The sequence below is a fragment of the Echeneis naucrates genome, chromosome 13, assembly GCF_900963305.1.
Source record: "Echeneis naucrates chromosome 13, fEcheNa1.1, whole genome shotgun sequence".
NCBI classification, from domain to species: domain Eukaryota; kingdom Metazoa; phylum Chordata; class Actinopteri; order Carangiformes; family Echeneidae; genus Echeneis; species Echeneis naucrates.
The window spans coordinates 2740107-2754465 of record NC_042523.1 but is presented as its reverse complement, the minus strand read 5'-3'; the positions used below and the strand labels follow the sequence as shown (position 1 = coordinate 2754465).

The following is a 14359-nucleotide window of genomic DNA, read 5'->3' as shown; positions in this document are numbered from 1 at the left end:
TGGATAACATTTGTTCCCACTGACCACCTCACTAACATGGCTGCACAACTGGTACTTGTACTTTACTTGGACTGACAAGGTTGAAGTAAAAAAAAAAATGATATCAGAGCTGTCATATTTCTGAATGAAATGTGCTTTGTGATAACCACGTCAGATCAGCTATATACACCCTGAGGTGAGGTTATTATCATACAGCTGCGACTCAATGACACACACAATTACCACACTATAAAAGTGTGGATTTTAATCTGGAGAAATCAGATAAACTGTGGTGTGTGTGTGTGTGTGTGTGTGCGTGCGTCAGTAGGCGTGCCTCCACTCCTCCCTCCCGGAATGGCACGCGACACGAGGAAGAAATCAGAGGAAAGAAAAGAAAGTGAGTGACACGAAATTGGTCTCTGTGTGTTTCACCCTCCCTCCGCCGTATACTCCCACTGCCTGTGGGCCATCATGCTGAGGGTTACACATGACTATTGAACATGAATAAGCGGTATTTATGATTAAGTTAGTTTGAACCCCTTTTTCCTGCGGCCCTGTGCTTCAGAGGGAGAGAAGGAGCGGGGGCAGTAATAACAATCGACACCACTTTGATGCCCCTCAGTACAGTGAATGAGTGTATGTTGGTGACCACCGGGGGAAGGCGGTATAGGGGAGCGTTTGGCCCGCTGCTGTTGCTACTGTCGCCTGACAGTTTGTTCTATTACCCTACTGTAATTGCCCCCTTGGCGGTGAAAGCAAATCAAAGCGGGGGGCCCATTAGTTCCATCCACACCACCCCACAATATCTCCCCCTACCACGCATGGCCCCAGAGAGGACTCATTATGACTCCACACTGCAAGAAATGTCCCATGTCTCCGTCCAACAACAAGAGACACCGACTTCAGTCCCCAGTCATTCCATTCCAGCTTGAGACGCACCTGACAGAATGGGAATCTGCCGCAGAGGGGGGAGTGCGCTCCCTCAGTGAAAGACACAGGGCGGTGACTGCGACAGGTTTGTACAGGGGTATGTTTCATGCTGAATAGAAACCAAACGCCGGTTAGCAGGCGCAGTGACAGACACATAACAATAAATCAAAAAGTTGGCACAGCTTCGGGTGTTGGCGTTGGCGGTTTTACCCCTGCCGGCGAGCGAGCTCGACAAGGAGTTTCACTCAGTGGATTTATCTCTTAGGAGACAAAGTAAGCAAGGGAAAGTTTCGGTTTGAATAAACCAAGTTCAATTGCGAGTGCGCAGAGCGCGCGTCGGCTGCAGAAGACTTGTTCAGGTGAATATTTTTTGCAGCGCCCCACCCCCCACCCACCCACACACACACACAGACACACACACACACACACACACACACACCACACACACACACACACACACACACACCCTCCTCCTCCTCCTGTATAAAGCCTTGTTAACCGCTGCAGCCACAGTCCAGAGTTCAATAGCTGAGAACCTTTGTCCTGTTACTTTCTCTTGCTCCATCCACACCGCCGACACACACTAACTGCTCCTTGACTACAATTTTTACTTCATTCACGGAGCGTCTTGTAGTTTCGTTTTTTCGTTTGAGTTATTTCTTCATCCGTTTGGATTTTACACACATACTAAGCCACCTTGGACCTCAGGCGAACGTCCTCCCTGGATGCTCCGTGCCGACACGCCATGGCGCGTTTGTTATTGTCATGTCTTCTGCTGTTTGTATCAGCACAGGCGGTGAGTAGCAGTGGCAGCACACTTCAGGAATTCAGGTTCTTTTCATCCCCGCTTCGGCCTTTCTCCGCTGGTTTGTGGAGGCGCCAGGCGATTTGGAGACATGCGTTTTTACGCACAGTGTGCCGAGCTGTGAATCCGAGCGTTTCAAGAAGTGAATGTTGACTTCATATGCGCGGTTTCCTAAGTGCTTAGATTTTGATATGAAACATTAATGGATATTTACCCAGTAAACTCTGAACTGCTTGGTGTCAGAATTCACATTCATCGCTGATTTCTGCAAAAATAGAATGAAATGTGAACCGACATTTTCAGTGTGTAAGGTTATACATAAACCCACTGTTTACGTATTTTTTGTGCATTTTCCTAAATATCTACCCTTTATTCTCTCATTTCAACATCTATTCTCTATTTTACTCGTCCATATGCCCCTCTATTTCAACTCGTCCATATGCCCCCTCAGGCGATCTCCACTGGGGTCTTCGAACTGAAGATCGAGTCCTTCACCAGCTCCCGCGGCTTCTGCCGCTACGACACTCGGAGCTGCCAGCTCTTTTTCCGCGTGTGTCTTAAGCACTCGCAGGACGTCATCAACCCGGAGCCGCCGTGCACGTACGGCACCGCGCTCACAGAAATCCTCACAGCCGACTCCAACTCCATTTCCGAGAGCGCGCCCATCAGGGTGCCCTTTCGCTTTAAGTGGCCGGTAAGTGACAAAAACACCACGACTACTCTACTCTTCATTCTGAATGTGCAGAATCTTTTATGTTGAACCACATGTATAATCTGACAACACGGGGGAATAAATAAATTACAATGACTAAATAAAGAGCTTCATAATCACACGCAGAGCCTCACTGGTTCACTTGGTCCTCTCTCCTTGCAGGGGATTTTCTCTCTGATCATTGAGGCCTGGAACGCGGAGAATTCAGGTCTGGAGTCGACAGGTAAGGACCCGCTGCTGCAGCGTCAGCTATTTACCGGCAAGCGGCGACAACACCACTGTTTCCCGCTGAAAGCATGTTTGGTCAAAGAAAAGACAACTTCAGCAGAGGTCCAGCTGTGAAGAGCAGTTTTACAGTCATGCTAAGCATACATTAACTTCAGGAAGTTTCACCACAGACATGGACACAGTGACACACCATGTCACATTCACACTAATTCTACTATTTCAGATCACTTAGCTGCTTCTACATCAAAAATTGATCTTTTGCTGTCTCTATATGACTATGATGAACACAACAAATAGGTTATTCTTGTGGGAAGACAGGAGGGTTCTGGATCCATTTTGGAATCAGTCCAGTTAAAAACACCTCTTCCTCCCTCATATCTCATATCCAGAGAACCAGAACAACCTCATCAGCCGACTAGCGACCCGGCGCAGGCTAAATGTTGGAGAGGATTGGTCCCAGGACGTGCACTTTGGCAACCAGAGCGAGCTCCGCTACTCCTACCACGTTGTGTGCAATGAGCACTACTATGGCGAGGCCTGCTCCACCTACTGCAAACCCCGCAACGACAGCCTTGGCCACTACAGCTGTGATAACAAGGGGAGCCGCCACTGTCTGGAGGGCTGGAGCGGTGAATACTGCACCAAGGGTGAGTACAGCTCTACAACTATGACTATGATTGTTTTACTGTTTGATCCCTCCAGCCGACTAAAAACAGCAGTTTGACATTTTACAGCTTGTAAACATCTTAAATAATGGACACATAGTGGTCAATACATGCAGTATTGATATAAATATAATAAATTCTTTCAGTAAATTAACTAAACAGGCTAAAAATCACCACACAGTCCCTTTAAGTCATTATATTGCTGTAATATCAAATTCTGGGTTTCCCGTAAGTATTTCTAGTTAATTGTGGGCATATGACATGAAACGTATTATATCTTATAGCATTCATACGTTAATGATGTAGTCATCTGCGTTCAGTGTGGATGCTTTCATGTTTCCTGTTGTTTAGATTTCTAATCCATGTTCTCAGTCAAATTTTTTGTGTTTTGAATGGTTTTCTTTACACCAATGAAGCTTATTATAAAATTGAAAGCTCTTGTATGGCTGTGACTGCCAGTCACACCAGTTACACAATGAGCTCAGCGATACTTTAATAGAACTCCAAACTGGCTGTAAATCCGGAGTTAACATTGTTTCTGCACAGTTATATGATCCCCTCTTCCTGCAATCCTCTCCCTCCATTTTCATCCCAACGTCCTTTCAGATTTGGAGAAAGAGAGGAGGTGTGGGTAAAGAATAGAGGCCTTGGCGCTTAATTTTTTTGTCCAGTGGCCTTGAAATTGTTAAGTCAAGCAGTTGTCAACGCTATCGTCGGTCCTGGTGACTGTAGAGGACAAAAAGAGATCTTAGAGCTTCTGCCATTTTCAGTGTGTGTGTGTGCGTGTGTGTTGGCTCTGACGTCTGCTACTTTTGTTTTGAGCTCAACAATGGGCCCCTGGTCGGCCCCCTGCCTGCCCGCTTTAACAGGGACACGCGCTGGAGCTTAATGTGCGCTGCCTTGCGTGAAAGAAGACAGCATGTGTTGCTTTTGTTGTGTGGACCAGCTGCTTCGTTCAGTACTTAACAAGCACTTGTAGAGGAGGTGTGTGTGTGTGTGTGTGTGTGTGTGTGTGAAAGAGAGAGAGAGAATGGAGGGGGGGATGTGATGGGAGGGGAGTTGTTTTGTGAGGAACTTGACATATATGCACTCACAGTAACATTCTCTACTTCTCTCTCCCCCTTTCTCACTTTCCCCTCTCTTTCTTTGACCTCGCTCCTCTCCCTGCATTCCCTCTCCTCCTTCCTTCCATCAGCCATCTGTCCAGCAGGGTGCAGTGAGAATGGTATCTGCAAGTCTCCTGGAGAGTGTGCATGCCGCCAAGGCTGGCAGGGTGAGCGCTGCGATGAGTGTGCCCGACACCCGGGCTGCATCCACGGGACTTGCCAACAGCCATGGCAGTGCGCCTGCAAGGAAGGGTGGGGAGGCCTGTACTGCGACCAAGGTGGGTTCACCATCGGAGGGACAGCCAGGTCCACGCAGGACTGAGTGCTTTATACCCAGATGATTTTGTCAGGTTTCTACTAGTTCAAAGTTGAGCTGTTTAGACCACCAACCAGCAACTCCGACCGAGTGTTAGGCTACCATTGACAAGAGTGGCCAGAGACCAAGGCTCATTACTAATTATGAATTTTAGTTACAAGTATGAGGAACTAAACTAGAGTGACCTAAACCTGGAGTTACTTTCAGTTCCTCAGCTGTCAGAAAAATATAACCTGCCACAAAAAAATGTTCCATCACAGGCTGCATCTTTGTTTACTTTATTAATGTTATTGTTGCATGATAATGCTGCATGCAATGTTTTTGTGGTGTGGGACATTCCTATGCCAGGACAAACTTTACCAGTCATTTTTAACAGAAGAAAACTTTTAAAAGGTGTTTTTCCCCGTTGGCAATAAAGCTTGTGAATACAATAAGCAGTTCTTGGGTTTGAGAAGCCAGACTGTTGTACTAGCATTTAAACCACAAAACGTTAGATTTCAAATTTATCCCTAATTTAAAGAGTTACAAACAAACCAACAAAAATTCAGAGGGCATTCAAATGGTTTTGATGGAGTGACATTAAGAAGTTTTAAAACTCGGTCATTGATTTCAAATGCTGCCAAGGTAGACTTTAAAACTGAATTTCATCTGTGAACAAGCTAATGTTTCATTCTTTTGTAGGGCTGGACTGTGATTATGTTATCACATCAATTCATTTATTAAATTATCAATTATCAGGTATATTTTACAGAGGAAATAATGTAGGCAAGCGCAAGATAAAAAAAAAACAAAACATAAAATGAAACGAAATGAAAAAGTAGTTAAGGATGTGACAAATCCTACAGATGAGGCCTGTGCAGGGTTAGGGTTAGGCACAAAACTCTAATCCATGTAAAAACAGATGGTATTATATGTACTTCAGCAAATAAAAAGGCTTTCAAATACAGTCACTACTCTATTTACGAACATTCGTTTTACAAACATTCAGAGATGCGAACAGACAGAGCCAGCAAGTTAAAAGTATATTTGGAATGCTCCGCTTGGCAACCATGAACTCAAATCTTCTGCTTGCCTCTTCTGCCAAGTATGAATTTCACTGCTGTCCAGGCTGTGCAGCACTGTAGCCTATGGCACCCCAGCATTACTGTTCTTGGCACCTACATAAGCATATAGAGCTCGGTACCATTAAAATGCCAAACAAAAAACTGCTTGTGAACGATTCAGGATACAAACGGCCATTCGGATTGCAATTCGTTTGTAAATTGGGAAGTGACTTTATCCACATGATCGCATCTGTTTCAGCACAGAATGGCATCCCTTGCTTCAACAGTCATATAATGTACAAACCTTTTGACAATGTCCAGCCCATTCAATTTGAAAATGCCTTCATTTGAAACTTTATTTTACCCATAAAACCAAGTGACTTTTACTGCTTTATTTCTCAAATAGGAGACTTTATGTCATCTGCCCAGATGTCCTGTGGTGTGCCCCAGGGCTCAAGCTTTGATCCTCTCACATTTTTCTTGTATGTCTTTCCCAGTTAATGAGTTATTCCAGGTGGATATCTCACTTTGGTACACTTTCACACTTTCTTACTTGTGTAAGCACTACCAGTCAAACGTTTGGACATACTATCAGTTTGAATGATAAAGTGTGTCCAAGCATTTGGGGTGGTGATATCTATATTGTAGTCAAACAGAACTTTTTGACCAGGTTCTGGTTAGATCTGTGCTCCCCATTCATGGCAATGTTTCAGGTTTAGCCGTCCTTGTATCTTAATACCTGCACCTTTCACAAATCAGAACCCCCCTCCATTAATATCAAAACAGCAATTTTTTTATAACTGTTAGCTTATTTTGGTTGTCCTTGAAGGGAAAATTCTAACTAATGTAAATTTGCCATGCAATGGATGCCTTAGTTTTGTTTATGAATGGTTTATCCATTTTAAAGAAAATTCTTTCCTGACATGATTTAAAACCTGGGAACATTTGTCTTTTTCTGTGAGTTTTTATGTAGTGTCCATTGAGCTGTTCTGTTCTCTGGCTCAGTGAAGTAGCTGCACTTCATTTCTCATCTGGACAATTCTTACAAAAACGCATTATTTCGTTCAGTGTGAAACATTCTAGCACGCCACATATTAATCTTTCATTCGTGTTACCTGTGCAGAACTGGCATAAAAAAAAACAAAAAACTCTTTTCAAGGGTTTCACATGGCAATAGTTTCTCCAATGTCTGATGGCATCTTTATGATTTATTGCTTGACAACCTCCCACATTGCCTTTCACACAGTATAAATAAATAAATAGACATAGGCAGCTCCATTTGTAATTCTTTCCTGTTCCTCCAAGTTGGTTCTTCAAGCTAACCTGGCCACTGCTCTTTCTTTCTTTGCTCCAGACCTGAACTACTGCACCAATCACAAGCCGTGCCAGAATGATGCCTCATGTACCAACACGGGCCAGGGCAGTTACACCTGCACCTGTCGGCCAGGGTTCACCGGCACAAACTGTGAGCTGGAGACCAACGAGTGTGACAGCAACCCTGCAAGAATGGTGGCAGCTGCAAAGTGAGTCATACCCTGGAACTGGAGGTGCCTCAAACTCAACTTCACCCATATCCATCAAGTTTTATTGAAGATAGATTTGTAGATTTGCATTTGTCTTTAACTTTTGGTCAAATAGCTGATTGTTCTTATCTGAATCCCCTTGCAAAAATTGAAGGAAATTGAAGCACCTTTCCTGCATTTCAACAAATACGTAATGAGAGTTCTGTACCGCAACCAACTCCTTCTTGTCTCATCTTGTCTCTCCCTCAGGATTTGGTGAATGATTATTCCTGTGCATGCCCTCAGGGCTTTTATGGAAAGAACTGTGAGATCAGTGCCATGACGTGTGCAGATGACCCATGTTTTAATGGAGGAACCTGTGTGGAGAACGTTGCTGGTGGGTACAGCTGCCGTTGCCTGCCCGCGTACACGGGCTCCAACTGCGAGAAGAGGATTGACAGATGCAGCAGCAACCCCTGTGCTAACGGTATGGACCACCATCTGAAAACATCTGAAACTGCTTCATTCACATTTCGCCAATGCCTTGTAGCTCCCTCCAATTGGAGTTTATTGCGGAGTGAGTGCATATGCTAGTAGAAGTCAAAGTTTGCTGGTAAATTTTAGGAATGCATCTCTTTCAAGCTGAAGTGATGATGAAGAGGGTGCAATGTAAACCTGTTTGTCTCTGGTTTGTGTGAATGATCGAGTGCTTGCTAAATTAATCTGTAGTGTGTAAGTACAGATGAATTCTCTTTGCAGAGGTTCAGACTTGCAGGTAGCTGGCATCAATCACTGCCTCTGTCATGCCCAGTGGAGCAGTTCTCGATGTAAATGGATCTCAAGAATCTTAGTGCATAGTGTTTTGCACTTCTGTTCTGCTAACATGTTCTGTCCACGAAAATGAGAATCTTGATATCTGATCTAGTTGACGTTTCCTGTTTCCTGTGTTTTAATGGCTATGAATAGTCGGTTAAAGTGCATCAGCATTAGAGTTTAAGGTGGAGGTTGATCTCCGACCTGAGTTGATTTTCAATTGTTTAAAATTTGCCTGATCGGTTTGAAATGATGATCTCCTCTATTGCATAGATATAGCATTTCAGAAGTAATGACGTTGTTCAAGCACAAATACATTTGTGGAATTTGTTTGGTCGATCATTCTTTGTTTCCAGGTGGGCTGCCTTGCGGCATCATCATTTGAAATGCAGATTGTCTTGGGCAAAGGCAAAATTCTGTTTAGTTGGCACAGGTACAGCCTCGATAAGGTGTTAGAAACGTGCAGGTAGTAGATTATAATAGTAGATTTTAACTCTGACTCACTGGAAGCGTGTCACAGATTGTTGTGTTCAGGAACATTTTTTCAGTTGTGAAATGTTGTCAAATTGAGCGAGGCGGGTACAACCTGCACAGATCACCAGTCCATCACAGGGTCAACACACAGAGACAGACAGAGACCAACAACCACTCACACTCACATTCAGGAGGAAAATTTAGAGTCACCAATTAACCGAAACTTGCCTGTCTTTGGATTGTGGGAGGAAACCGGAGTACTCAGAGGAAATACACGCAGACACAGGGAGAACATGCAAACCACACACAGAAGGCACAGAAATATGTAGCCACAGGCCCCAGAACCGAATCCGCGACCTTCTTATTGTGGGGCAACAGTGCTGACCACTATGGCGCTGTGCTCCCCGGCATTGTAATTTACAAACAGACATGTCTGACCTTTTCTACTGAAATTGTTTACACCAATGTACTGCAATGTACGTATAGGGATGGCACAGCAAAGAAAAGAGCTCTGTGGAACATGGAACAGCAGTTACATAGACTGAGCTGTCAGTAAGATTCATTTTTCTGAGTGTACATTTTGTCATCAGACACAACAGATTAAGACACAAGTATTGTTTTTTTCACAACTAGTGTTATTTTCCAATTGACGTTAGAAGCACTTTTCTTGAGATTCAATCTGAATTTTGTTTCAGGTTTCTGTCATTTTGTTATTATATGTTGATGTTACAAGCATATGTTCCTGTTAAATATTATAGAAACAACAGATTTTTTGGAAAGTAAAGATCTGCTCATGAAAATAAAAAGTATTAGATATTATTATAGCTCAAAAGGGCATATGTTGTATTTAAGATTAAGGTGTTGGAACAGGTCCATATTGGAAAATGTCCACAGACTTGAGATCATTAAACCATTATATCAGTTTCAAGACATCAGACTGAATAGAAAAAAATTGAAAAACACTTCTCTGTTCTCTCTGAGTTAAGCTTCCACATGTTATGTATATTTGCTCATTTTGCATTTATATTATAAACAGTTAAAAAATCTGAAGTAGTAACTTGGGAATTGGGTCAATGAGCAGTTGGACTACTTGCGACATCCTTGAGGAGGTGCAGAGTCATAGAGTAGTAGAGGGGTTATAGCAATATTCAGTGCTCATCATCTTGTTGGTAGATGAAGCCATCAAGAGTGCATTAACCCCCAAAGTGACAGACACAGTAGGGCATGAATTTTATTGGTCAAGCAGGAAGTATGAAGAGAGTGTTTCTCAGAAATCATTTGTTTGTTGATTGTTATCTTAACTGTACACAAATATTTTTGTGTTGCCAAATTTCCAGGAAGAAGAGGAGAGAAAAGAATTAATTCAACCTAGCTGACACTTCTGACTTTATATCTCAGCTGAATCTGCGTAATAGACATTATTTACTGTATCAGGACAGCAGCTTAAATTTTAATAGAAATTGTATTTGTGAGAATAATCTGATTCAGTTGTGATTTGGTTTCTGTTATTCTCTTAATTCTGTGTGTGTGTGCAAACAAATGATAAACTGATAGAAATAGATTGTCTCTCAGGAACCCCTGTATGTCTTATCACCTTCCATCTGACAAGACAAACATTTTCCTTCTTACTGCTGCGGATGTCTACAGAAGTTTTTTAGCGGTACTCATGGAAATGCGCTGAACTTTTCGTCTGTTTCGCTCGCTCTCTCTGCCTGGTTGCGCTCGGGTTGTCTTCTTGGGTAGGAATGTTGTCTTAGCAGTGGATCAAAGTCTGATACTGCACCTCATTTCTCTCTGAAAACACTGAAGTGGATCATTTATGTCTGAAGACAAAAAAAAAAAAAAAAAACAACGTGTTGACAAGCTCATTTAACCAGCCAGTCATCATGGCATGCAAAAGTAATGTTTATGCTGCTAGAGGAGCCTTGACCTTAGTGTGTGTGCACATTCAACCCACACTGCAGTCTGTTTGCTTCAGAACTGAACCTTTGCCAAAAGACACAATCAGTTTTGTTTGCGCATTCATTTCAGTCAAGCATGTTTTTAATCATCTTGCAGAGACTTGACAGTTGCTTTAAAGGGAGAATTCATCCATAATCAATATCAGATATTTATATCACATGACATACAGGTCTTGAAAAGAAGCTGCTAAACATCAACTCTTTTGTAACTGAGGACTATGGAAGTATGAACCTGTGATTTCCAGTCAGCAACACCATCATTAAAGTAGTGTAGAAGAATATAAATAAACAAAAATAAATCATACACACTTGTGTATGTGAGTATATATAGCCTATATATACATATGTGTGTCTATTGATAGACAGAATCTGTGTTGATAGATTCTTCTATCTATAAATCTATCTATCTATAAATATATATGTATAGAGAGAGAGAGAGAGAGAGGCCTTGGGTTCAAACTCCAACCAAACTGAACCATGAAAGTCTCAGACCTGACTTGCTGTGGTGATCCCAAATAGGGAAAAGCCAAAAGGTGGGGGGAAATAGATGTATATATAAATATATATTGTTCTGATTTCAGTCACACATCCACTTTGGTGTTCTCTTAAAGGAGCAGACAGATTATCAGCATCAGATGGCTCCAGTGGCATTGCAACCCGAGACTATATCAATAAGTGTTCCAAATTACGCACATTTATCATATGGCCTGTTGAGTGGAGTGGAATCCTACTAAGTCCTCCCTCAGGTCCTCATTAGCTTGAAGAAGCTGTCGCCAGCTTATCTTGAATTTCTTACCATTCCTGTCTCTCATTGAGCCTGGGAGGCTAGGCCCTTTCTAGTTCTGCTCTGTTTGCAGTGCACAGCTGCACAGAACACCCAAATATGGAACTGTTTTTAATGTGTTTACACTTTGCACTGTTGCCCTTACACAAGTCCACAAATCATGTATAAACTTCTTCAAAAGTTCAGTAGCTGCAGGACGAGAGCCTTCCGGTCCTGCTCTTATTCCTCTCCTTTTCTTTCTTTACCAGCCTTTTCATGTCCTTTCCTCAATGTATTACCTTTCGAAGTTAAACTCAGTGTTCTCTAGTGTCATGTGACTTCCTGGTTGTGGAAAAAATCTAAGGATGTTTGTAATCAACCATGATTCCGTCCTAATGAACAGCATATGGTATGAGGAAATAATGTACTAAACTATCTTTCTCCAGACAGTGCAGTCTAATCCTCTGTCATGGACTGTGTTCATAACACAAAAGGGGTTTTGTTAATTACTTGTCAGGCAGCAACAACTGCACCCCTTTCAGAGTCTTGTAAACTCCAGAGATAATTCTCATCCAAAGATTTTTATGTCAAATTTTAAAAAGTATGTGGCCAAATCTTTCAGGTTAAACATTGTTTTTATTGCAGTTGAGAACAATATACAGTATCTTTCAACATGTAAGATGTTCAAGTGTGCTCGTGTTGGCAGACACTTTAGTGTCCCAAAAGGCTCCACTCTGGGTCTTTCCTAATATGCTACCACTAGGAAATATTACCAGTGGCCATAGGATTTCCATTTGTGTGCCCCTGATACCCCTCCCAACCTTTCTGACACTCATTAATCTTGATCTCATTGAGATTAAGTGAGAGAAACTGCCCACACTTCTAATATCCCTTCAAGAACATTTTATCACAAGGTTCCAATGTGGTATGTTCCAAGAACAACCTTTCCCAATAGCACGATTTCAAAATGCAGCAGAATGTGTTTTCCCAGTAAGAATCCACTCCTTACTTAGCTGTTTCTTTTCAATGGGGTCCCTGCTCACCACAACAATTGGTGTGGATGGGGTTTCCTTGATTCCAAATGTGGTGTGTAATATTTTAGACTTGTACAGCAGTATTGCCAAAGGCAAAACATTATCAGTTTGACTTTTGGGAAAGAAAACATATAAGTTAAAAGATAAAAATAAAATTCAGCTCATTTCAGCTACATGCGATGTTTTAACATCTGTCCTGTCCCCTGTGTCCGACCCATCCTCTCAGCGTTGTGTTAAACTGTGTTTTTGACTAGACCTTTTGTCTCTGTCTCTCTGTAGGTGCTGATTGTTTGGACCTCGGACAACGTTTCACGTGCCGCTGCAGGCCTGGCTTCACTGGATCTCGCTGTGAGACCAACATTGACGACTGCGCTGGCAACCCCTGCCACAATGCGGGTACCTGCATCGATGGCATTAATGACTTCACCTGCACGTGCACGCTTGGCTTCACAAGTAAGGACTGCTCCATGCGTGCCAGCCCGTGCGACCAGTTCCCCTGTGACAATGGTGGCACATGTTACACTCACTTCACTGGCCCAGTGTGCCAGTGTCCACTGGGCTTCATGGGAGCACGGTGTGAGTATCCTGTCAAGGTCACCATCCCAGCGACCATGAAACCGCCTTTGAATGGTGACTCCCCTCCAGCACTTATTGCTGCTGTAGCCCTTGGCCTGGTGACGCTAGCTCTGCTGGTTTGTGCCGCCATTCACATTCTCCGTCAACTGCGCCGAAGCAGGGAGCTAACAGCGATTTCCACATCAGTGAAGAACGACCTGGAGGCAGTCAACAACCGTAATGCAGTCATCGGTGGTGGTGGACCCATTAATGGGAACCTACCAGGAGCTCCGCTGGGCAGCCTGAGAGAGAAGGAGGCCTTCCTCATCTCTGGAGGACAACTTAAAGTGTCAAATAAGGATGCAGCGCTAGTGGACAAGGGCAGCGACAATATGGTCATGTTTAAAAACAAAATGGCAGACTGTAACCTGGCGAAAGAGGAGCAGCACCTGACTAAGAGCAAGTTTGACCTGTAAGCACCTGCTAGTGGTTTGATAGCTTTTTCTGCTTTTTTTGTGAGTGTCCATGTGTGTTTGTCGATGTGTGTATACTCCTGCCTCTGTCCTATCTGTTTTATTTGTCTGTTGTGTAAAGCCACGTCACAACTTGTTTGTTTAACAGTTTTCAGGCAGCTGCAACATCTTTTTAATGTCAAAATCTTTGTTGTTGCTGTACCAACTCCCACCCTCTCTCACTCTCACTTAGCAACAGTAAGAAGTGTGACGCAACCATCATCGTCCCCCCTCTCATGTTTGCAAAGGACAGTCTGTATCACCCAATGTTCATCATCCTGAGCAGATGGAGCAATGTGTGTTTGCTACAGAGGTAAGAAAAGACATACTAACAAAGCCATGCGCATGCAAAAAAAAAAAAAAAAAAAAAAAAAATCGACATGGTTTCAATTTACTTTTGTACATCAGAACTTGTTAAAGAGAGCGGAGAAGCCGACATGATAATTCATAAGAATTATTATTATTATCATTATTTTAAATACGATGAGGATAATGTTGAATTTGGTTTTGTTTTTTAGATTGATCAGAATTTTTTCAGCTCATCAGAGAATGGGAGTCGAAAATGCAAACTTCTATCTAAACATAATAAATATTCACCACTGAAACTATGGTGAATGCCTGCGGATGTAGTCAGTGGTAGAGTTGCATGCAGCAGCCCCCATGTTGAAAACCCAGGCCACAACGCAAACCAGTGGCAAGCTCGTGCTAATCCCAAGCCCGGATAAACGGGAGGGGTGCGACAGGAAGGGGCATCTGGTGTACAAACTGTAGTCCAATCAATCATGCAAGTCACAGAGCTGACTTGCTGTAGCAACCCTGAACTGGGAAAAGCTGAAAAAGGCAAAAAATAATAAAGCTATGATGAATAAGTTTAATTTAATTATTTATCAGTAAGATACTCTACAGATTTAGTTCTCTAATGCTCTCCCTGCTGTTAACTGCTGTACTTAAATCAGCATTT

At 42.8% G+C, this 14359-nt stretch overlaps 1 protein-coding gene across 1 annotated transcript; it reads left to right on the top strand.

Annotated features, from left to right (window-relative positions):
- Positions 1-1422: 1422 nt before the first annotated feature.
- LOC115052733 (delta-like protein C) lies at positions 1423-13773 on the top strand. Its single transcript, XM_029517030.1, is given in 10 exon segments — positions 1423-1705; positions 2166-2408; positions 2589-2649; positions 3044-3301; positions 4515-4703; positions 7139-7273; positions 7276-7307; positions 7557-7773; positions 12611-13358; positions 13592-13773. Coding segments are annotated over 10 exon segments (2058 nt in total). The 5' UTR covers positions 1423-1654; the 3' UTR covers positions 13716-13773.
- Positions 13774-14359: the final 586 nt, after the last annotated feature.